Here is a 23,453-nt window from a genome sequence, read left to right as displayed (position 1 = left end):
TGGATGGCTCCGGGTTAATTTTGACCGCCTGGGGATCTTTAACGTGCGCCGAAATCTCGTACACACGGGTGTTTTTGGTTTTCGCCTCCATCAGAAAAGCCGCCCCCGCGGCCGGAAATCGAACCCGCGACCTCGTGCTCAGCCGCGCAACGCATTAGCCACTGAGCCACCGCGGCGGGGGTTTCTGGGTAGTAGTCACAAATGCTTGCCTTTTACTCTGCTTCCTTTTATTACGAAATTTTTCGGAGGGTTACCACCATTATTTACGAATATGAGCAAAAAAAGCAAAAATTTGTGTTACAAACAAAAAAACCATATTTGGTTGAACATATATTATTCACAGATAGGAGAAAATATGGCTTACAGCGAAACGAGCTCAGTTCATTTACATTAAAGTTTGGGTCTCCGAAAAAAGTCTGGATAAATAGACGAAAACATCAGCTCACAATGTACTCTCTATAGCGAGTTTCTTTTGCTGCTTAACATTTAAGTGAACAATTCTGCGAACATCAGAGACTAATCTCAGTTTGGAAGATATCGGGCGACACTAGCTTGTTTTTTTTTCGACACCTCACTTATGAATCATTTCTCGAGGTTATTTTTTGTATTTTTGATATTTCACAGAGCTCAACCGGAAAGGTTTGATGCCGCGCAAAAAAAGAAAGGTCGCTGTATTTCTGCCCGTAAAGTACGGCGTAAATACAAGTAGATAACTCTATGCACAGAATCTAGTGAGACTTGAGGTAGACATAGAGCCTTGTCCTTATAATTTACAACCACCGTATGCCGGGTCATGGTGAGCAGCACCGCTATATCTTGACAAAAGTTGTCGGGGTACTGTGGAATAAGTGGATCGCTGTCGCTACAGATTGTGCCCCGCGCTTTCGTCCAGCTGCGCTACTGACGTGGCTGATTTTTAGATGCGGAGCATCTCATGCTCGGCGCTGTGTCCCTCCCCCCCCTTGTCGTGGGCCATCCGTACTCTACTACGCATGCGTGTCTCTTCAGCCCCGTCAGCGTTTGGGATGAAGTCAGCGCAGTCCACTATAAAAAGAAATAGTTAGGCGGCGCCCGGTTTCGATCCAACAACTCTCTGGCCGCAACGGGAGGTACGTGGCGCTCTTCCCACTCCGCTACAAACCGAGACGGGAGCATGTGCTACGACCGCGCCTTATGTCCTTCACTCATTCAAACTACGTCAAGAAGCTACTGATACAATGAAGGCACGCGAAGCTGAACGTCAACGGAAACGACGAACTGAAAACTAATGGGAACTTCAGTCGAACCTCGCATACTACTCAGTGTTCTCCTACGGGAAGATAGTGTAGTTGTTTTTCTTTCAAACTTCATACACCATCATGGGGTGCATGCACAGCTTCCTAATGACCGCGGATGCCACTTTCTATCAAGAGTTGCTGAAGCTATCCCCATCCCCATAGCTTGATGCACCCAGTACAAGGTAACGACGGCTACTATCCGCAAACAAATGCACTATCCGAACGTTTCAATTGTGCTTTGAGAGACATGATCCTGTGTTACATTTATGGCAATCATCGGGATTGCGACACTGCACGGCCATACGTGACTAAGTGCTTCACTTCATACCGCTATAGAACGGCCTGTTATTCTTCGTTTGACCTTGTCTACGACCGCGAGCCTACGGTACCACTGGATACCCTGTTGTTCGCGTTTGCCGCCCTTCCAACTCTGCTGTTGCGATACGCCCGTGATGCGATTGCTTGTGCTGACCATGCCCGGCCGAATTCCCGCACTCGCACTTCTTCATTTTAGGTCACTCAAAAGACCATCTATAACAGTCGACAACGTACGAAACATTTCTAGTCATCAGCCTCTGTTGTCCGTTGACCCCATTTAGCCGAGTAAGGCTGCCTGAACAACGTCTTGTCAGGTACACCTATTCTTATTGCGTTGTGCGGTAGTCACCAACGTGAATGTGAAATCCCCCACGTTACGCCTCTACAACCGAGGCGTGGTTACTTACAGATAATAGGGGTGGAGCCCCTTAGGGGCAGGGTCTCTTGGCGTCTCCTGTCGTCGTTGTCGTCGTCGTAATCAGTCTCATGTAGTCATGCTAATAAAACACCGGAAAACTCGTTTACGCCTCGCAGTAGAACGTAACGTTACTAAAAAAAGCAAGGGGACACTCGTTTACGCCTTGTGTTAGAGGGCTTCATGCTTCAAAGACAACAAAGTTTTACAGCAAAGCAGTATACTCCTATCCCGTAACGGATTTATCTCCGTTGTCAAAAACGCCAAGGCGCCAAGAATACACTTTTACAGTGCATGCTTCGCTCCTCCCCAGGTTTCTTGTTAGTGCAGCTTGCCCAGGCTTTTGTTCACTTCGTACGTCGCAAGCCGTTGAAGACAGCGGACGCCGATACCCGACATTGCCGGGATGGCACTAATGCCGTAGGGGGTTCGTGTCACGGGGCACTTAAATTAAAATAATTTGGCTCAGCATTTTACCGGCTTAAGAAGAAGCAGTGAATGTGCGGGGTTTGGTGCTCGAGTAAGAGGAAGACATGGTTTAGTGTAGCATCAGGTATACTGGGTGTCAGCGGTGGCATAGTTTCTGCTTTCTACGTAGTGTAAATAGATATTTAACTGCATCTCTACCCCTCGTAACAATACGTACAGCCGAACTGAGAATTAGCCACATCAGGCTGGCATTCTTTTATATTTAAACGCCACAAAAACACCAGTCTGCCAAGGGTATAAATAGACAGAGAGTAAACGTGTTGATTTCGAAAAAAGCAATGGGGTGGTTCCTCAGTCCAAGAACCCTTCAGGTTTTCCAGCCTCAACAGTCCTTAATACCAGCAGGCGCTGATCATTCAAGTGAGATGTGTACATGCGCAATTAGTCTGCACTCACTTCGGTTTTTGGGGCGTGAAACCATGTTTTTTTCCGCATCGTCTTTTTTATTACTTTCGCAGTGTAGAACTTTTCGGGCCCATTTATTACTACGCGTAACCTCAGCTCTCTTGGGATTGAAGACGGCAGCCCGTACCTCAGTAGCCTTCCAAAGGGCACGATTTAAGACTCCTAACGCACTTCATACCTTAATGTCATCATTTTTATTGCTAATATTAATCTCTGCGTTTCAGAATAAGGGCCTTGTAACACTTACACTGGTTATTTTTATCTACATCACATTTGTCTCATTGTATTCTGCCCATAAACATAACACTGAAAGGCCATACTACTTAGACGGACCATGGCGCTTTTTGGCTTCGACGCCTTTGCAGCTCTAAATCACTGATACTATCGGTGCTGACTTTCAGGTTAGATATTTTTTAGCTGACAAAGAAGAGTACAGGTGAAACAACAAGTAAACGGAGCACGGGTTAGAGATTTTCGGGAGTTTTCTCCGCCATGTGCCTAGCCAGCAACTTCGAAGTGACTTTTCATGAAAGTCATTCTAAAATAAAATCCGGCCGCACATATTGCATTTATACTGTCAGCCGCAAAAAATAGAAATTGTGCCAACTTAACGATGCCATGCTCCCATTACTTGCTGTTTCACGATAAAAAGCTAACCACGTTTTCTTTGTAATATGGGTTTCTGGGCGAATGTTTAAAATGAGGAGCTCATATTGAGTAAAGTCTCCGATGTAGATCGTTATAAACAGCTTTGTAAACAGATTTCACAGAAAACCAACACCATCATACCAAGCTATCACACGCAATAAATTTATCCTTCTAGGCACTGACGTGCATAATGCATTGCCCATGGACAATTGAAATACGAACCGCGGAACGCGCGGCCGAAGATACCGGTGCCGTCACTAAGCAGCGGCTGGGGAAAAGAAACGGACATGCGCAGTAGACGTGTTGTGAAAGAGGGTGCGTGTCCCCCTGCTATCGGCACTGCGGGCTCGACGCACACGATCGCCCGCTCCCCGTTTGTGCCGGCGTAACATTGCTGGCATATCGACCAGATTCAAGGGAAATCCCCAAGGTGGAGTAAGTTTCTGAGAAGGAAAGTTTGACATCCACCTGAATGCGGCCGTACGGCTACAAAGGAAAGATATACAGCTTTCTTAGAAACTTCGCGGTTCCTGGACCAGGACGAATTTTTCTTCAACTGCGAAGTTTCTTAGAAAGCTGTATAGCTTTCCTTTGTAGCCGTAAGGCTGCATTCAGGTGGATGTGAAACTTTCCTTCGCATTGCTGACATATCTTTGCATGTGTGGTGCAGTAACTTGAGCAAATAACGATAGACACCTGGGTCAGGCCCATAACCTTGTTCAGTGCTGCCGGCTCGCTTGGATTCTAGAAATAGTGAGGCGCCGGAAAAAAAAAATCGGGCTGCCACCATTGTTGTGCAAGAGCAACTGGCCTATAGAATGGTTGGAGCTGCCTTACTTAATTTTTATGAATATTTGAATTCTGTTAGTAATGATTACAGCGCACACAGTGTTTGCAATCAATATATGCATTTGGAAAGAAATTCTAGGGGTATATTTATTGTCTCGCTTTTCAGATGGAGGCGAAAAGCAAAAACGCCCATGTGCACGAGATTTCGGCGCACGTTAAAGATCCCCAGGTGGTCAAAATTAATCTGGAGCCCTCCACTACGGCGCGCCTCATCGCCTGCGTTGCGTCGGCGCGTTAAACCCTACAATCAATCAATATTTATTGTCTTCTACAAGCCCCGAATGCGCGAAGTGACTCAGCCATGACTGCGTCAAACAAAGGCGTGTTCTTGGCAGCACATCATTGCTCTAATTCGCGAGCCACTGAACCACGAACGCAACACATTGCAGTGCAACCAGCAGTTAGGCGGCATACTTTTTTGTATGCCTTTGCGTGCGCTGGTTTTCTTCAAGACGTATGATGAACTCAATGGTATACCTTCCGAGATTATGCACGCGCGTCCTGCGCAAGCACTGGTCGCAGCTGCAAGAAATTACGGGCAGTGTTGCTCTCAGCATGACCAACACCCTTAGCTGCGGCGGTGGTAGTGCTTGCAGTGCTTGCAGCGCTCTTGCGGCATGGCGACAAGGAAAGCGCGCGAACGGGGAGAGGGCAAAATACAGCAGTCGGACACGCACCCTCTCTCCTGACGCCTCTACTGCGCATGTCCATCTCTTTTCGACGGGCGCTGCCAGGTCACGGCGCCAGTATCTTCGGCCGTGCGTTCCGCGGTTCGCATTTGAATGGTCCATGACTCTACGCTTGACCATCATGTGTAGCAGAAAACTTATAACTCTGTTCCATGCATGGATTGAGACGCAGTTGCTTATATCTGCAATTGGGTTTACTGCGATTACCGTAAGCCTCTGTCGGTTAATTTCATCTTTATTTGTACACTAGGAGCGCAAATAAATTTGTTCTGCATTCGAGTGTTCCTATGCGTAACTTAAAGACGTGAAGCTGCCCGGCAGTAGCAGGAAATGTAATTTTGCTCCAGTCACAACACCAGCTGCAAATCACACCGTAGCACACCCTTGTATAGACACATTTATAGAGATTGCTTATGCGTGGTGATGCGGGGTAAAATAGTATGTTGCAGTTATTTTTACGCAGGTTCCTTCGGAATCTGGATTTGCCCTTCATAAATGCTTGAAAAAACTTAAGGGGAATTTAGTGCAGTAGAAAGAGTAGTAGTAGCATATGGGTGTTTATGGCGCAAGACCGCCAATTACAAAGAGCGCCAAGATCGTATTTAGTGATCCTTCGCTGTCATTTTAGTGTATAAAATGGGTATGGTATGAGTATGATACTATTACCAAAAAGAGCATAATATATGGGTGTAAGGGGCCCTGATTTAAAAAAAAATGAAAATGGTCATAATGGTGGGGAAGGGGACCATGATGGGTGCATAGCCCGCGGTAGCTCCCTTACTGCTGAGAGATCGGAAAGTGACATGTGGTACGAGTTGAGATTTAAAAAAATTGACTTAAGCGAGATATGATAAAACACATTTGTTCGTGACCGCTGGTTCGTCTAGTAAAAAGAAAGAGAGGTGAAGTGGAATTCTGTACTTGTATAAATCAGGGAAATGTCGCTGTCTCACATCGGCTAAGGATTTGCATTCAATCAATAAATGTAGGACTGAAAGCCGTTCTTCACATCTACCCGCCGCAGTGGCTAGGTGGCTAAGGCGTTGCGCTGTTCACGAGAGCTGTTCACGAGAGCTTTGACTCTCAACTGAAGAGACTTCTGTCGGTCGGTTACCCAAACTATGTCTTGGCGGGTGTTGCCGAAGCCTTGTTACAGAAAGCCAAAGGCAAAGTATGTGCGAAGCGGCCAGAACAACCTAAGGCGAAGCCTGTTGCTCTGCTGCTCCATATACATATAGTTACGAACAACCTGAAAAAAGTGGCAGAATGGTACAAAGTGCCGGTGGTGTTTTCTGCTCCAGAAAAACTTGGCTGCGTGTGTACTCAAATTTCCGGCAAGCCCGAGCCGAAAAAGTGCGAAAAGAAGCATGCCAAGCGCTTTGTGCCCTGCGACGTCGGGGTAGTCTACGAGATACCTCTTTCTTGCGGGGAGGCCTACATCAGCCAGACGGGCAGATGCGTGAATGACCGGGCACGCGAGCATAGTTCCTCTCTTAACAATATTACGCGCGCGCATTTACTCACGCATTGCGAAAATTGTAGGCCTGTCAGTCCTTTGGAAAAATGCAGACCTTTCTTTGAGCAGATTAGAATTCTCGACAAGAGTGATAATACAGTGGCGAGGGAGCTCTTGGAAGCTTTTTCTATTTAGCGGAAAGGGAACAAGTGTGTCAGCGATACTTCTGTGTTTTTGCGTGCCAGCGAGTTTGAGTTTTTGAAAACGTCAGGCTCTGTTCAGACTACCGACGCAAAAGCCATATCGTAATCTATGGACGTAACAAAACAGCATGTCACGCAGTTCGGTTGGCTAAGACGTTAAATGACGTCATTATTTAAAGTTATTATGACTGTTGCGGCAACAGTCTGAACCCGGCCTCAGTTTGATCATGTTCTCTGTTGGATGCGCTCTATGTAGTGTACCAAAATGCGCATGCTCCTGATGATACATGTATAAATATGAGACGATGCCTCAACAAATGTTTGTTGCAAGTGAGCGCTTGTGCCGTCGTCCTTCTTTACTGTCGTTGTCTACATCGCGCTCTATTTTTTTCCAATCATAGAGGTCCAACTTGCTCAACAGATGTGTTTGATGTTTAGGAGCTGTTACCCTGCGCAGTGGCTTTTTTGGCGCTCAACTGAGTGCCGTCTCCCCTTGGGCGTCTGCGATGCCGGTGAGGGTGGTGTTATATCTATTTCATCATCTGATGACCTTGGAGTTGCCATTGAGTTACGTTCCTTCGCACGGGCGCCCCGAGTGACGCTCAGTGACTGAGGCCCATGTGGAAGCCGCTGCAGGGCGGATGACGCAGGGGCAGCCGTTGCTTCATGGTCAATGTCCGCAGCACCCCTACAGCCACAGAAGGGCATTGGAACAGGCGCAGCAGAGGCGACACAGCCTCCAGGTTTGCTTTCGCCACTGTGACTGCGGAGTCCGCCGGCAGTGTGGCGGCGTGGGCTGCCGAGGGCAGCACGGTGGGGGGCGGTGGCTGGACCAAGTCAGCAGTGCTCTTGTGGGTTCCCACCAAAACCTGACGGCGCCCTAACAGCATTTCGTGTCTTTTGCGACCCTCTGGGTATGAAGTGTTTTCAGTTACTTTGAGATTTATTGTTTCCTTCTTGTTTTTAAACTTCTGACAGGATCGAGAGTAAGCGGCGTGAGGCCTATCGCAGTTACAACATTTGAACTGCGTGGTCCGGCAATCGTCTGTCTTGTTGTCATGCTCCGAGCATATTGCGCATCTGTCTTGGCCTCGACAGTTGTTTATACAATGCCCGTACAGTTCACACATAAAGCAGAGTCGCGGGTTCGGGATGTATGGTATTGTCTGACAGTGGAGGAAACCTGCTTCTACGGACTGTGATAGGGTGCTACGGTGAAACGTCAGCATTATATGTTTGGTTCTTATCTCTTTTCTGTCACGCCTCATTGTGATACGTCTGACTGCCGTAACACCTTGCTCACGCAAACCTTCGACGACATCAGCATCACTTTCATTGAGAAGTTCAACTTCCGAGATAACTCCTTGGCAGCTATTGAGAGTACGGTGGGTTGTCACATTTATCAGTAGATCTCCAACGCTTGTTTTCTTTAGTAAGTTACAAGACTGTTCTTTACTTTTGACTTCAATCAGCATGTCACCAGAGCTTAGCTTCTTTGCCTCGTAGATTTTTTTCCAACGACACTCTCGATAAATTTTGCGATCAGGAACACGGAGTTAGTAGTGATTGGTGTTTCTATGTCCACTGATTGCATGACCGAAAATTGTGGGAAGTTTTCCGTGTTTGCGAACACAAGGTTTGAGACTGGCTTGAAGATGGCTTCGGTGCGGGTCCTCTTCGGTGCCCGATCAGGTTTAGCTAAGGGTTTAGAAAATACCATGTGTGATGGACTCGTGTGGCTTTGTGGGTGTACGACGCGTAAGAACGGTACTCGAGCGGGTAAGAGAAAAGAAAGTATATTAACAGCTCCACCAGAAAAACGAGACAGCGGAAAAGCGTACAATTACGAAGCACAACAGCAAAAACACACGAGAGTCCGATACCCCTAACTAGCGTTCAATAGAGAGAAAAAAAAACGTTCTCACAGCCGCCTCGACGGTGGATGTTCGGCGACGTCGATGGCGGGTCGTCGCCAGTCCGAGTCACGGTCGAGCGCTGGCCGTCCGTCGCCAGCTCTGCCCGAGCGAGACGGAAGAAGATGCACCACGTCCTACGTGGCGGGTGCAGCGCTGGTTCCGCCATGGGCCGCGATCCCGAGCCTCGGCCAGTCGCACGATCACGCCCCGGTCGTCTGCGGGTCCCACACGGGTTGGCGGGCCCCGACTCACACGCCTCGAACTACTCGAACGGGATCACAGGAACTGCGGGTCTGCTCGTCAGCTCCGAGTTTAGAAAAGTATCTGCATTTAAAAAAGTAGAAACGTTTAGAAATTTAGAAAAGTATCTGCATTTGCCTAGTTTTGCGAACATCATGTTAACTCTTGGGATGGGCTCACTGTCATAGACGAGGATCGAATTCAGTTGACGGAAGTCTACACAAAGCCTTATTGTGCCATCTCTTTTTTTCACCGCCAAGATGGGGGACTGATAAGGGGACTCCGAAGGCTCGATGACACCTAGCTGTAGCATCTGCTGCACCTCTTTGTTCACCGGTTCCTGAATGGCGAAAGGGATTGGGTACTGGCGCACCTGGACGGGTGTGTCCGACGTGAGACGCAACTTGCACTGGACCAGATCGGTCCTGCCTGGGACATCTGAGAAAATCATTTTGTGCGTCTCTAGGAGGCCAGTAACTTGTTCCTCTTGTTCTTTGCTTAAGTCCAGAGAAACCGCAACGTCGTGAAACGTTTCTTGATAGTCTACAGGCAGACACGGCGGTTCTTCCGTGTCCTCAGCCTCGAGTGCGACAGAAGCCTGTTAACGTGTTTGTGCAGCTGCAATCCGAGGTTCATACTTTTTCAACATGTTGATGTGGAACAAGCTGGTTCGCGTTCCCAAGTACATGACGTAGTCGACATCATTTTTTCATTCAAGCACAGTGAAGGGCCCCTTCCATGTCAGGATGAGCTTGTTCGTGTCGGACGGGAGGAGAAGCAATACTTGGTCTCCAGGGCTGAGTTGGCGCCTTTTCGCCCTGCTGTCGTAGTAGAGCGTTTCACTACCTTAGCTTTGCTAAGCTGTTCGTATGAAATGCGACAGGTGTCTTCCAGCCGCCTTCTCAGATCGACAACGTAACCGCACGATGTCTTCGTGTCCTGATCGATCCCTTCTCCTGTCCATAACTCCTTCAAGATGGCCATAGGACCCCTGACGTAGCGGCCATAGATCAGGTCGGAGGGCGAGAAACCCAGGCTGGCTTGAGGCACTTCGCGGTAAGCGAATAGTAGCGGCGCCAGGTGCCTATCCCAGTTTTTAGGGCTCTCCTGGCACATGCGGCGAAACATTTGCTTCAGCGTGCCGTTGACCCGCTCGACAAGCCCGTTGGCCATGGGATGATATGGTGTCGTGGGCAACTGTGCAAACGAAAGGAGCCTGCTCAGCTCCTTCTTCAGGCCCGATGTAAATGACTTTCCTCGGTCGCTAACGATTTCTCGTGGAAAACCAACGCGGGAAAACATTTCCATCAACCGTTCGGCCACCTTCTCCGTCTCAATACTCGGTAGAGCAACTGCGTCTTGATAACGTGTTGCAAAGTCTACCATTGTGAGGACGCACCGATTCCCCTTCTGCGAGGTTGGGGACAGGGGACCGATAATATCGATAGCAACCCGTTGGAACGGGGTCTCGATGACTGGCATACTTCCAAGAGGTACGCGCCCCACCAGATGTTTCGGTACGGTTCTTTGGCACACATCACGGGATCTTACAAAGCGCGTGCTATCGGATCGCACGCCTGGCCAATAAAACTCCTCCAGCACCCTATCCGTTGTCCTTTTGATGCCTTGGTGGCCGAAGAGATTCCCTTCATGGACCATTTTTTGAACGAAGTGGCGGAGACCGCTAGGAACGACTAGTTGTTCAATCTCCTTCTTCGATGGGAGCCGACACCGGCGGAAAAGAATTTCGTGCACGAGGACGAAGACCGTTTCTGCTGTCTTCACGGTAATTTTCCAGCCAACCGAGTCGAAGCAGGACTGAAGCGTGCGGTCTTCTTTCTGCATCGAAGCGAGCTCCGTTGGGCTTATGTTGAGTGGGCTGATGGAAGCTACAGGTAGCTGGTCCACGCGTTTCGCCGCACTCGCGCATTCCTCCTCCTCCTCATTGACGGATGGTGGTGGCGCAAATTGGCTTGGCCTACGTGAACTGTCGTTGACCTTGCTGGACTTCGACTTCCGCTTGGAAGAGGGATGTCCTTTCGGAAAGACGGAAGTGTGTTGCTGACCCTTCCAGTTGACGTCCGGCGCTGCAGCATCACGAACGCCAGCGATATTTCCCAAAATCAACTCGTAAAGAGGGTTGTCTATGCAGGTCACTGTTACGTGGCCGGTGAAGAATGGGCAGTCAACATACACTTCGGCTTCAGGTAGGCTCAGAGCAGTGCGGTCGAGAAGGTGCACAGTGATCATTCCTCCTGTAAGCTTCGAATCGGGAACCAAAGATCGGTTTACGATTACAGTGTTACAGCCGGAATCGCGTAACACGGTTACTCGCTTTCCTTCCAGCCAACCGTTAGCGGTAGGCGTTCGGTCCTTGGAAGCCTGGGAAGTTTTGCGGCTGAGGGCCAAGTTCTTTTGTTCAAAAAGGTTGCCAGCTTGTCCTCATTACCATCGCGACACTCCGTTGGATGGCTCAGCGAACATGACGCTTTGTTCGCAGAGTCTACGTTAGGGCACGTTTCCGCTTTGTGTCCGGTCTTGCGGAACATAAAACAGGAAACAGTTTTTTGGCTAGTGGAAGCCCTGGTCTTCGACCAACAGTCGGCTGGCTTGTGCCCTCGCCTGTTACAAAGGACGCAGTGCGGCTTTTCTTCGACATCCTGGAGGTCAAGCATTCTTGGAGGCAATGGCGGCTTGCCAGACTCTTTCTCATCTCGGCGTTTCCCTAGGTTTGTACGACCTTGGGCCTCGAGGTAGTTGTCAGCATTCTCGGCTAACTGGTCTAACGTTTGACGGCCCCTTTCCTTCAAGAAAATGGCCAGCTTATCATGACACTTGATCAAAAACTGCTCCGAGACTATTTTGTCACGGAGAGCTTCATAGGTTCTGCTGGTCTTAGCCAGTTCCTGCCAGTTATCGAAATAGCCTAACAAGCGACCAGCGAATTGGCGGCCTGTCTCAGAGTTATCTGGTTTGGCTCCACGAAACTTGGTGCGGTAAACCTCTTTAGTGTAGCGAAATCGCTGAAGGAGGGTCTGCTTCAGCTTAGGATAATTCAGCGCATCATCTACAGCCATTCGTCCGACGACACTCAAAGCTTCACCAGTGACGCACAAGTTCAATGAAAACGCCCACTTGTCCTGCGGCCAATTCTGGCTCGTTGCCACGCGTTCGAAACGCTGGATGTAAGCGTCAAGTTCATCGCGCTCTTCATTGAATGTCGGGATCAGCTTGTGGGGGCTGTCGTACCCATGGGCGACGCTTGTAGCTGCAGACGTGCCTGACTCTGCGCTAGCGTTAGGCTGCTGCTGTCGTACTTGTAACTGGAGTTCAAGGACCGACCGCTCCGTTTCTAAGCGAGCTGCCGCTTCGCGATTCGCTTCCCGTTCCGCTGCGCGTTCTTCCCAGAGTCTGGCAAGCTCTCTGGCAACAAATTCTTTCAACTGAGTACCGGAGAGGCCAAATTTCTCCCCTAGGCTCATCAACTTATCGAGCTCCATTCTTGTCCGTCACACACACGGTAACAAGGCAAGGCTCTTTAAGGTGGAATTAAGAGCAAAGTCCTGTCGCGGACGCCATATTGTGATGGACTCATTTGGCCTTGTGGGTGTACGACGCGTAAGAACGGTACTCGAGCGGGTACGAGAAAAGAAAGTATATTAACAGCGCCACCAGAAAAACGAGACAGCGGGAAAGCGGTGCAATTCCGAAGCACAACAGCAAAAACACACGAGAGTCCGATACCCCTAACCAGCGTTCAATAGAGGGAAAAAACGTTCTCACAGCCGCCTCGACGGTGGATGTTCGGCGACGTCGATGGCGGGTCGTCGCCAGTCCGAGTCACGGTCGAGCGCTGGCCGTCTGTCGCCAGCTCTGCCCGAGCGGGACGGAAGAAGATGCACCACGTCCTACGTGGCGGGTGCAGCGCTGGTTCCGCCATGGGCCATGATCCCGAGCCTCGGCCAGTCGCACGATCACGCCCCGGTCGTCTGCGGGTCCCACATGGGTTGGCGGGCCCCGACTCACACGCCTCGAACTACTCGAACGGGATCACAGGAACTGCGGGTCCGCTCGTCAGCTCCGAATCTCCGCTGCCGCCGGAACCGTGTTCCACCTCCAGTCCTTTTTCTTCCTCCTTCACGTCCTCCCGCGCCAGCGCGTGGTCCACGTTTCCCAACAATGATGGCCAATCCTCACACCATGCCAAATATTATACAGTAGGGAACAAGGGTGCTTTCTTCTCTAGCCTTACCCTGATAACTAGAGAGGTCCCGGAGCTCCCCGCGCGGTAAACGGACATGGAACCCATCCACCGTTAGAGCCTTCTATCTCCGCTTTCTATTCATTGCCACGGTAGAATACAGCGCGAGTGTGTGGGCTGGGGGTCCGCGGTGTCGCCAATACCGTCGCCAAAATTGGTCAAGGTGCCCGTGCAGGGGCGGATTTAGTGCGAGGCCCAGACGAAGGTTTCCTGGTGAACTGGGGAGTCATTGCTGATTTGGACCTCGCACAACTGATGTAACTAGATTGCCCTTAAGGGGCTCGAGAGTGCATGATCGACAATACTTTGTTGGTCCGGCTAAAACAGTAAAACCAGAGTTACTGCTATAGGCTATGCCGCTGTAACGAATGAATACTTGAAACACTTTTCAAACGCAAATTACTCGGCACTATTCAATAGGAAAGAAGCAGTAAAACGCAGTTTTTAATATGCCTGCTGTCTTTGGATACCCTTGGAAACAAGTATTACGTATATATACGCCGTTGGAGTTTGAGAATATTGTTACGTGGCGGCAGGACAATGATGAGGCGAACTATGCGCGACGCTGATGTGATGTTTTTACAAGATGTTGCCGCAGAGCGATGTGATCTATTTACAAGTGGCCATGATCTCTCGGGCCTGCCGGATCCTCTTCGTCGTCTTCGGTGACGGGTTATGGCGCTATGGTGCATTGTCCACATAGGTATTCCGTGACATCATTAACGTTGTTGTGACGGAACCTTGCTCATCACGCGGCCAGTGCTGCATAGAGGTGAGAGACGAAGCGGACCAGGCGACATTGAGTTAAAGCATTTACGTACAAAATGCACCAGGAAGTTACACTGTCGGCTTGCACAAAGGGGGGAGCACGTCTCACCTCGGTGCCTCCGTCGCGTGTGTCGCCCGCTCCGCTTCATGCTGCTAATGCTTTTACAACTCCTGGGAACTGTTTCAGCCGCCAGCAGTTAAAATGTCTCTAATCAGGACCCTGGGCTGGCTGCTGTTTGAATTCGCTGAATCAACTCGAAGATGCTGCATCAGATGGCCGGCACAAGAAGGGTGGAGGTGACTTATCGACACCGCTTTGGAGGCCCGCGGGCATGTTTGCCGCCCGCCGTTCGACAGCGGGGCGAGATTCCTCCGGGCCGATCAGCAATGGCCCCCCTGGCCTCCGCAGCCAAACGAACTCGTGTCGTCTGCCTTGGTACAACAATGTGTACACGCCGCATTGTATAGCTAAAGAACGATGTTTTAAGGAGACCGTTAAAATGTCTTCTGCATTTTGTTTTTCAGGGCCTCCACTGAAGTGCCACCCTGGCGCGAAGCCTTTGGAAGGTGACTTGCTTCTGGACAAGTTCATGAAGCGATTATTAACATCTGAAGCGTTCCAGACGGTAGCTCTTCCGAGCTCCCACCATAAAACAACTTTGGCTGGCTTCAGAGTAACAGTCGATATCTACAACGGCACAATCTCTGGCCTGCGTGGAGTGAAGAGGCTTGGAAGGAACCACCTTATTTCCAAACGAAATGACTCCCTATTAGCGCGCTTCGGAATTGAAGTTGATAAGCTGAATATTTCCCTTTCTCTGAAGATCGGGACATACTTTATGAACATATACGTGGATTCCGAGGTATTCGTTCCTGCGACAAAGTTCGTCATTGCGGTTAAGCAGTGAGTATTTAACTACTTCTTTCTTTCTTTCTTTCTTTCTTTCTTTCTTTCTTTCTTTCTTTCTTTCTTCCCTTTCCTATTTATTCCATTGTCATTTTTTTTTCTTGCTTTATTATTTCGATTAGTGCAAATTTAGAGCTGGCTGAGGAAAAAAGGGGCAGCGGCAGCTTGATAAACCCTTGACCCTCTCATTTCTCTAGGCTATTTGTATCTGAAATCGAAGGTGAATATTCGTGGAGAACACTATAGTGCTCTTTGTTTTATCTGGCGAAACAGTGACGAAGATTGCAGGCGATACTGTCTAGTAACAAAAAATAAAGGAAATAACACTAACGCGTAAGCCTTGAAGGTAGCGAAGCCTTACGCAACCTTCACGACCATCACGACGGTTAAAGTCCACGATTGCAGCCGATTTCCTTGTTCGCTGCCGCAACGACGGTAATTGTTGCTATAAGTGTGAGCTCCTTTAATATTGTAGAAGCAACAATCATTGGATATCACCTTAGAGGGGCGTGCGCTATGACGAGTCTTTCTCGTTCCGAGCAAGTGTTGGAGTGATTACGTTGAACTCTGGAGCTTTTCTTTTGTCCAATCTGCCTAAGTGGGTATTCTTGGCTTGACAAACATGCGCCGGGGACGCTGAGTGGTCGCCGCGAAGCATGCACCCAGGACCGCTCGGCATTTCCGTTGCTTTTTAACTGCCAGGTGTTGGCCGCGAGGAACGTGCTCATGTGAGCTCGGATTTTTCTGGGTATGTTTAACTGCTCACACAAAACTATGTGATTCGCTAAAGAGCGTCGGTGTTAAAAGACAACGTTCCAATGACTTCTGCAAATAAAGACCATTCAGCGTCATCACTAACTCCCCCACGAAGCGTCATCGGAAAAGAAGTCCCATATCTTGTCTGGACGCAAATTTATCGGCTTTTATGTGCAGTGGTCGTGTAATTTTGAAAGCAATATTCATGATCATTGAAACATGTAGGGACCCCGTCCACGGTCACAAGCAAAGTCCTCTTTCTCAATAAATGTTCATTCGTTAATTTGTGACGAGGGCCCAAAGAGCGGTTGTCCCTTGAATGAGGCTGGTTGGGCATCTCTTACCAACACCGTTTTATGATTTGCTTGCCTCAGTCAAAGTTCAATCAATCAATCAATCAATCAATCAATCAATCAATCAATCAATCAATCAATCAATCAATCAATCAATCAATCAATCAATCAATCAATCAATCAATCAATCAATCAATCAATCAATCAATCAACCAATAAATCAATCAATCAATCAATCAATCAATCAATCAATCAATCAATCAATCAATCAATCAATCAATCAATCAATCAATCAATCAATCAATCAATCAATCCTTGAGTTTTCCAATCAATAAATAAATCATGGAAGCAATAATTTGCGGGCGATCCTCTCTAAGCGGGCGAAAAGCTTCCGATGGGCGCAACTATGCTTACCCTCAGATAAACATAACTGGTGGATGAGCTGGCATTGCGGTATAGAGACACGCCTTTTCTCGTCTTGCGGCGGTTAAGTTACGAGTTTTACGCTGCCGCACGTGGCGACTCAGGGTTTATGCACTGGCGCTGTTTGGCCGAAGCTCCCGTGTTAACTTTCAGGCACACCACGGGTTTTTTACAAGAGCGGATACCAGATGACGACTGTTCGTGAATACCTTGATGCACATACAGATTCGGAACTGGAACTAAGAATTAAAATGGTCGGTTATGTAATCCCTAGGACGACGCGAAGGCGGAAAGCCTGAGTAGCGACGCATCTAGACGCATGTCTAATTGCCTCAAATACAAGTATTCGGGCAGGCCGCTGCAAACTAAGTCAGGTAAGTTAGTACAAAACCCTGGTGCAGCTTGCACTAGCGGTGGAAGGCTGGACAAACAGCAGACTTGGCGCAGCCCCTCTGGCTTCGTCGGAGACCCGGCTGTTGCACCTCACATTTTTTTTCCAAACTTGCCGCTGAAAGGTCTCCATGACTGGCAGGCCCGGATAGTTTCGTCCGCATTCTTTCACATCTCTCCCAAACTAGACAGCGTGGGCACGCGCTACAACCCGCGGCCTGGCCCAAAGGCAAGGCGCGCGCGGTGAACCCAAAGGAAAGGCTGTACGCCCTGAATGCGCCAAGATATGTAAACACAGCACAGTCGCGATAATTGGAACTCGCAGGGACCCCATGATTTTTTTTTTGAATTATCAGAAGTTTGAATTACCAGAGGTTACCAAAAATATGACTTGGGACAGAACTCTTTTGTCCCAGTGTATAGGGTGATCATTTTTTGTCTGCGTCTATTTCTTCCCTTCGTTAGTATGACTCGGCCCAGACCCCTGCGTTCATCACAAAGCACAGCGTACGTTTAGCGAAAACGTACCATTGTCCTAATTACCACTTATAGGATACGATTAGCATGCTTAGAATGCCAAGTACATGTTTTCGAGACATACCTGACACTCCAGGGCCTAGCTACATTCACTTGTTCACCTTGAATCATCAAGGCTCGCCGAGGTGTGGTAATCTTGGGGATGCGCGCATTTTTGCATTCCGGAAGTGCCAGTTTAGAATGCCACCGTGAATAATATTTACACATTCACGTTTCTTCTGAATTCCAATACCGTATTTTGAGGTTCTCTACCGTCGGTGTTGTGGGTGCCATCGGTCGCCTGTTTGTTGTGCCGGGTCTATGCCAGAGTCGACTATTTCTAACTTTCGGAGTGAAACCATACTTTGCGTTTAGGAAGTACTGCCCCGAAATTTTAATGAAATAAACGTGTAAAACGGATCCTTTGTATGTGGAGCATCTACCAGGAAGTTTCAAGCGTAACAGTTCGCTATAACGTTGTTTAAATCAATTTTATTTGCCCGCTTGAGAACGCTCAGAAGGGATACTTTTTCGACATTAGCACCAGCATGACGCCTTGAGCGCCTCGCCCCAAACTGCCGACGTCTGGTGTAACCAAGGCGCTGGCTGCTGTTGGCGTGCGCCCCTCCGACGTGTGCATCACATCGCAGTTTTGGGATTGACGTCATGCTACCCGGGTGTGTGCGACCAGGACCGGCCGGGTTGCGACGAGAACGGTGGTGTCCTGAGCGCCCTTCGGTGATGGCGGCCGCGTCAGTGTTTGACGCGAATGAATGAAACTGGAAAAAAATATGTAAGCTGCAATAGGCCATTTAACGTGCCATTCTACGAATACTGGGCTTATAGGCACCAACAGCAGCCAAACAAAACGTAACACGAACCATTCGTAACAGTACTCCTAGTGAAGAAGCAAAGGGAACGGGATGATTGTAATAAGGCAAGGAAACAATCGACCCACTAGAAATCTCTTGCTATACAGTGAATGTGAATGCGTTCACTACGTTATACCACATGATCAGGTGTGGCTGACTTATAACAAATATTCGGATATTAGGGCCCAGCTTTCCGTGCATAATTAGTGTATAAAAGTGTGCAAGTGTTTTATATTGTTTGGCCACTGCTAGAGGCCTTTCGTGCCTTGAACAGTGGGGCAATCTAACAACCTTACCATCTTCCCTCCACCAGGATCAATGAAAGCCTGAATATAACACACTTTACACTAAACAATTCGGAAGCCCTGGACCTTCGTTTCCGCCTTGTCGGCCGAGGAACGTCTTTTTTCAATTTGTTGAAATGGCCACTACAAGTTTACGTAAGGCGAAGAGTGAATAGATCGTTGCGTTCAGAAGTTCTTCGTGCTGCCAGACACCAGCTTGAAGACATTTCACGCCGGTATCAAGAAAGCCTGAGTAAGTGCGTTGGATCTTCACTGCTTTAACACAGCCGTTTCTCTTGAAAAGATCAGAACATGATGCTTGACGCAGGCTGTAAGGGGGAGGGTGGAAAATTGCCATTTACGTTTTTGTGAACTCTTTATAAAAAATGGGTGTTCTTTATAAACGAGCTTTTTACATCAAGTGACTCGCGGAGTACTATATTGCAGTACGTTTCGAAAGTTCGCCAAATTTGACAATTTTACGCACACGCCAATTCATCTTGTGGTTCGCATGAAATTTTCCCCGTACCTTCAGGAACCCCTTTGTAGGAATACCATACTGCAAACGAGCGTAATACTTTTACTCAGAGCCTTGTCCATTGACAACGGTTCCCTGTTTGGGAGTGCATAAAGCAGATGGGCCAAATATTTTGTCCAAAAGTGTAGATACAAATACCGGACATCCTTGATTGATTATGAGGTTTAACACGCCGACGCTACTCAGACGATGAAGCGCGCCGTAGTGGAGGGCTCCGGGGTAATTTGGACCACCTGGGGATCTTTAAAGTGCGCCGAAATCTCGAGCTGGCGTCCTTTAGTAGTTTCGCTGGCTCGTAACTCAGTTATCCTGCCATTAACTCAGCGTTAGTGTACTGGCTCTGGAGCAACTTTTGAAACAATCCTTGTTACCAGTCTTTGCAATTCCCGGGAGGAAACACTGGTGAAACGTGTTTCCAGCTCGCAGACATTTTCCCAGCATAAATTTGTGGGCGAGAAGGATGAGGGAGAGATGTCAAGGGCTTTCGCAATTACTTCGTTTTCTCGTACGCTATGTTTTATTTCACAGAATATTTCTGTGAATGGGGTTATGCAATTCATGATAACAGCTGTTTATAACATGATATTACAGTGCGCGAAGCTTATGCAAGAAGTAACAGCTGTTTATAATAAGTGAAATAAAAACGTGTGTTCCCACAAGCGCTTGCAAGAAGTGAAAAATTAGCGGGTATAGTCACAATGTATACCCGGTCTGTACGCAAGAATCCTGGGCATGCTTAGTGTGCACCTTCTGCTCTTAGTTTTGAACTCGTACCGTAACGCTTCCTGCGAGTGCCCTGAAAGGTGGTGGGCACGTGATCAGCAGCTGAGTGTCGAAATATCGAGAGCGTGACTTCGAATATGCATCATTCAGTAATCCGCGTGGCCCTCTATCACAAGGACAGGGAAAGCACGTTGCTCTACTTTAGTTTTTGTTAAACTTAAGGTCGGCTCTAGAACGGCGGATAAATAAACGGGGAAAATTTGCAGCTTAGGGAACGTTGAGCCGCTTGTAGCGATTGGAGGAGGTTTTGCATATAGAAAATATCGTCTAACGCGTGCACAGCATCCGGTGATTATATTTTATCGTCGTAACAAATTCTATATTCAGGCAGTTACACATGCAGGTCTCTAAAACACAATGCGAGGAGTTGCTGTATGATAGAAGGACACCATGAGTCGCGCAGAGAGTATAACGAGAGCCCGTCGGAGGCGTAACACGAGTTCCGGAAGGGCTCATTCATGAAGTATATCTTGGCGTGTCGATCCTCGGATTACAACGCCACTCCTCGCGTCCTCTTGTCGAGCACTCGAGTGTGCTACGGAGTGGTGTTCCTTGTTTGTATGCATTGTTGGCTCTTTTTTAGAGTATAGTGTTTGGCGAGTTTTCGTGTCTGGAACCGTTCGCCTTAAGCCCATTGCTGCCCTAAATGCGCGCGCACTGTCGGGGCGATTACCTTTTCTATCTTCTAACTCCGCCTCCGTGAGCCGGTGTGAGTCGCTTCTTCGCCTGGTATGTTGCTTCCGCGTTCAAGCTGCTAGAGAGAAGTGTGTGAAGGAATTTAGTGGCAAATTTCGCCCCCGCCCCCCTCATTCTCTCTCCATCCAGTCTCTGCTTACGTCTCCACGTTTGCTTTAACAACAACAAACGAACATTTATTGAAAGGGACGGCTCAAGGCCGCATGGGGAAGAAGAGGGAGGGGAGATGAAGACCTCAATAGTGTCCCAACATGAAGGAGTGAAGAACGAAACTCCACAGTGTGGATAAAGTCTGTTTGATGCGGCCCTTCGGACGGATCCAGTCCTCGTAAGCGAGTTCCCAGGCAGGCCGATGTGTCTCACGTGGCCCTACCAGAGCTATGCAGTCCCATACAAGGTGATGAATGGTTGGCTTCAGCGACTGCCCACATGCATTGCAGACGCACGATGGGTCGGATGGGGATGCCGCCGCAGATGAAAGGTCTTCGTAATCAGCTGCCGTGGAATTCCCGCGCCTCATTATTCTAGTCGAGGCGTGCCTCCACCTTGCCACCGCGTCATCAGTTAAATTGTATCCTGAGCGCGCACGGTTAAGGAAGACCTGTGATGCGCGGGGAAATCCATGAGGTACTGTGTTCGGGTTGATGGGCACTGTTGAGAGGATATCTTGACGCCGGCACTGTTTGCGGCAGCGGCGTTCGCCATCGGGGTCAAAGCAGAACTCCGCAGTGCGGGAGCCGTTATTTGCTTTCTACCTTTTCTTCATCCTCTCCTTAAGTTACCTCCCAAGTTTAAAGGTGGCCTTGACTTTTTTTGCCGTGCTATCCCTCTGCTCTCACCACACTCCAATCCTTGCTAAGTTTTCGTTTTGAATGCAAAGTTACGAACCCCGGCGCTCCTTGCTTGGCTGCTGGGAGAAAACAGGTAAAAATCTTTATCGCGAACATTTCGGTCAAGCATCAACATGCACGTTTTGACCGAACCGGATCAGCGTGTTCTGATTTTTGATTGAGAATTAAGGCGCCAACGCTACGCAGGCAATGGGGCGCGCCGTAGAGGAGGGCTCTGGATTAATTTTGACCGTCTGGGTATCTTAACGTGCGCCGAAATCTCGAAAACACGGGCGTTTTCGCTTTTCGCCTCCATCATGAAAGCGTGTGGCGTGGCCGGGAATCGAACCCGCTCCTTTGAGCTCACCAACACAACGCCTTAGCCACTTAGCCACCGCGGTTGGGGGATCAGCATGTTATGAGTGTGTGCATCGCTCATATTCTTTATATGTACTTGATATGAAGGAGCTCTCCGTGGCACTCTGGCTTTGGTTGCGTTATGATTTCGGATTTACGGTCAGTATTGTAAATGTATAGTAATTATCTAAGCTTTTCTATCATTTATTGTGGCTTTTTAGGAGTACATTTACAAAGTTGACTAAACCTGCGGATGACCAACAGCCGTTAGATCTGGATCAGTACATACCGAAAGCTCTCAAAACACCAGTGGCTGAAATACTGCGTCACTGTAGGTCAGAAGGTGCGGTTATTGAGCACTTGCCACGTAGCTCTCTAGAATCACATTTTTGCTCACCAGAATAGTGTATAGTATAGTATATAGTGTATAGAATAGAATAGTATATAGAATAGAATAGTGTATAGAATAGTATATATTCGTTTCAGTTTCTGGTTGAGGTAACGCCCGCCTTATATAGCCAGATCTTTAGTAGTAGTATGTGTAGTTTTTGTCACAGAGGCAGTGAGGTCCAAAGAGCCGCAAGGAATGTTAAAAGCTCGTTCTTGAAAAGCAACACATCTAACATATCAATTTCAGATGAAGTAACTCATTCACTCTATGTAAAAGATAGGTGTGTAAGGACTTTTAGAAACACGTGGTGCGGTCTTGACTATGATAGTGACAGGGAAATGGTCAAAACGTCGCAAGGTCTCAAGAAACGTACTTTTGTCTGAGCAAGAGCAGAGAGAAATGTGGCAGATGCGAGGAATACTTTCAGGAATTTTCTCAGTTTGAGACGGAATAAGAACACGAAGGGCAAGCGATAAACTGTTAAAACCTGACCTCTGCAAAGTACTTAAATAAAGTTTGATGAAGAAAGCGGCATTGTATAATAAAAACAAAGAAGGGTGTAAAGCTATTGCGTATGTGTGAATTTCTGCATAATGTAGCCTTCTGGCATGATCTAACACCGTGCACTCGATTATAGCATAAAATCAAGAAATCCCTCCTACGCATTTATCGCACATTGATGGTTTTGAGCAGTTTAAAGTGTGCATGCCTGGTATGAGTGTGGCCTGTTTCTAATTTTCATATGGATAACTAAGTAAATCTGCTTTGTTTGGGCGGTATCTACCTGTGAGGGGCTTTTTGCATTGTAGTTGTCTGTTCATCCCATTGCTGCTGTCATCGTTCCCGAGTTCCTTTTGTAATACGTAATTTAGACATGACGTGTGAAATGTATATGCTACTGTGAAATGTGGCTAAAGCGGCACACTGGACAGTAAATTCGTCACTCAGAATGCCGTTGTGCGCAGTCACTTCGCAGAGAAACTGCTATTTTTTCTCACTAGGGGAAATCATGAGGGCTTAACGTAGGTGGGATAAAGCGCTGTTTTTACTTTGTTCTCACTGCACTCAAAGAGTCTGCAAAGAGTATAGATTTTTGTGTCTTGGCTTCTGTGATGTGTTTTAGCAATTAGAATTCCGGGTGGTTGTGCTGCAAAAATCCTGGTATACCTGGTCATTGCATTAGTGCTGCTAAAGTTTGAGCCACTTGCGCCACATAACACCGCGGAGACAGATTTGGAGACGTCTGTACAGGAGGTTTTATATGGTTTTGCGGTACAAATTCTGGTGTACCTGTTTATTGCATTCGTGCTGCCAAAGTTTGAGCCACGTGCAGCAGATAACACAGCGCAAACAGATTTTGAGGTGTCTGTACAGAAGATTGTACTTAAGAAGTGCTTAAGCTGCAACTGTGAAAATGCTGTAAAAGTATTTGCGGGGACGCGTTTTGCTTGTCAATTCGTCCGAAAAGTGTGTCACAAGGAAT

At 48.1% G+C, this 23,453-nt stretch overlaps 2 protein-coding genes across 2 annotated transcripts in view; both read left to right on the top strand.

Moving 5' to 3' along the window:
* Window positions 1–23,453, top strand: part of LOC144169166 (uncharacterized) — a 577,944-nt gene that overhangs the window by 420,129 nt on the left and 134,362 nt on the right. The window lies entirely within an intron of this gene.
* Window positions 1–23,453, top strand: part of LOC144167343 (uncharacterized) — a 42,228-nt gene that overhangs the window by 8,422 nt on the left and 10,353 nt on the right. Inside the window, exons 2-3 of the mRNA XM_077696636.1 lie at window positions 14,460–14,838; window positions 18,405–18,628. Coding sequence (XP_077552762.1) covers window positions 14,460–14,838; window positions 18,405–18,628 — 603 coding nt within the window. The remainder of the gene's footprint in view (window positions 1–14,459; window positions 14,839–18,404; window positions 18,629–23,453) is intronic.

Source organism: Haemaphysalis longicornis, unplaced genomic scaffold, assembly GCF_048455015.1.
Source record: "Haemaphysalis longicornis isolate Haplotype H1 unplaced genomic scaffold, Haemaphysalis longicornis Haplotype H1 scaffold_2, whole genome shotgun sequence".
Classification (NCBI taxonomy): Eukaryota; Metazoa; Arthropoda; class Arachnida; order Ixodida; family Ixodidae; genus Haemaphysalis; species Haemaphysalis longicornis.
The sequence above is the reverse complement of the archived record's forward strand: the minus strand, read 5'-3'. Positions and strand labels throughout refer to the sequence as shown.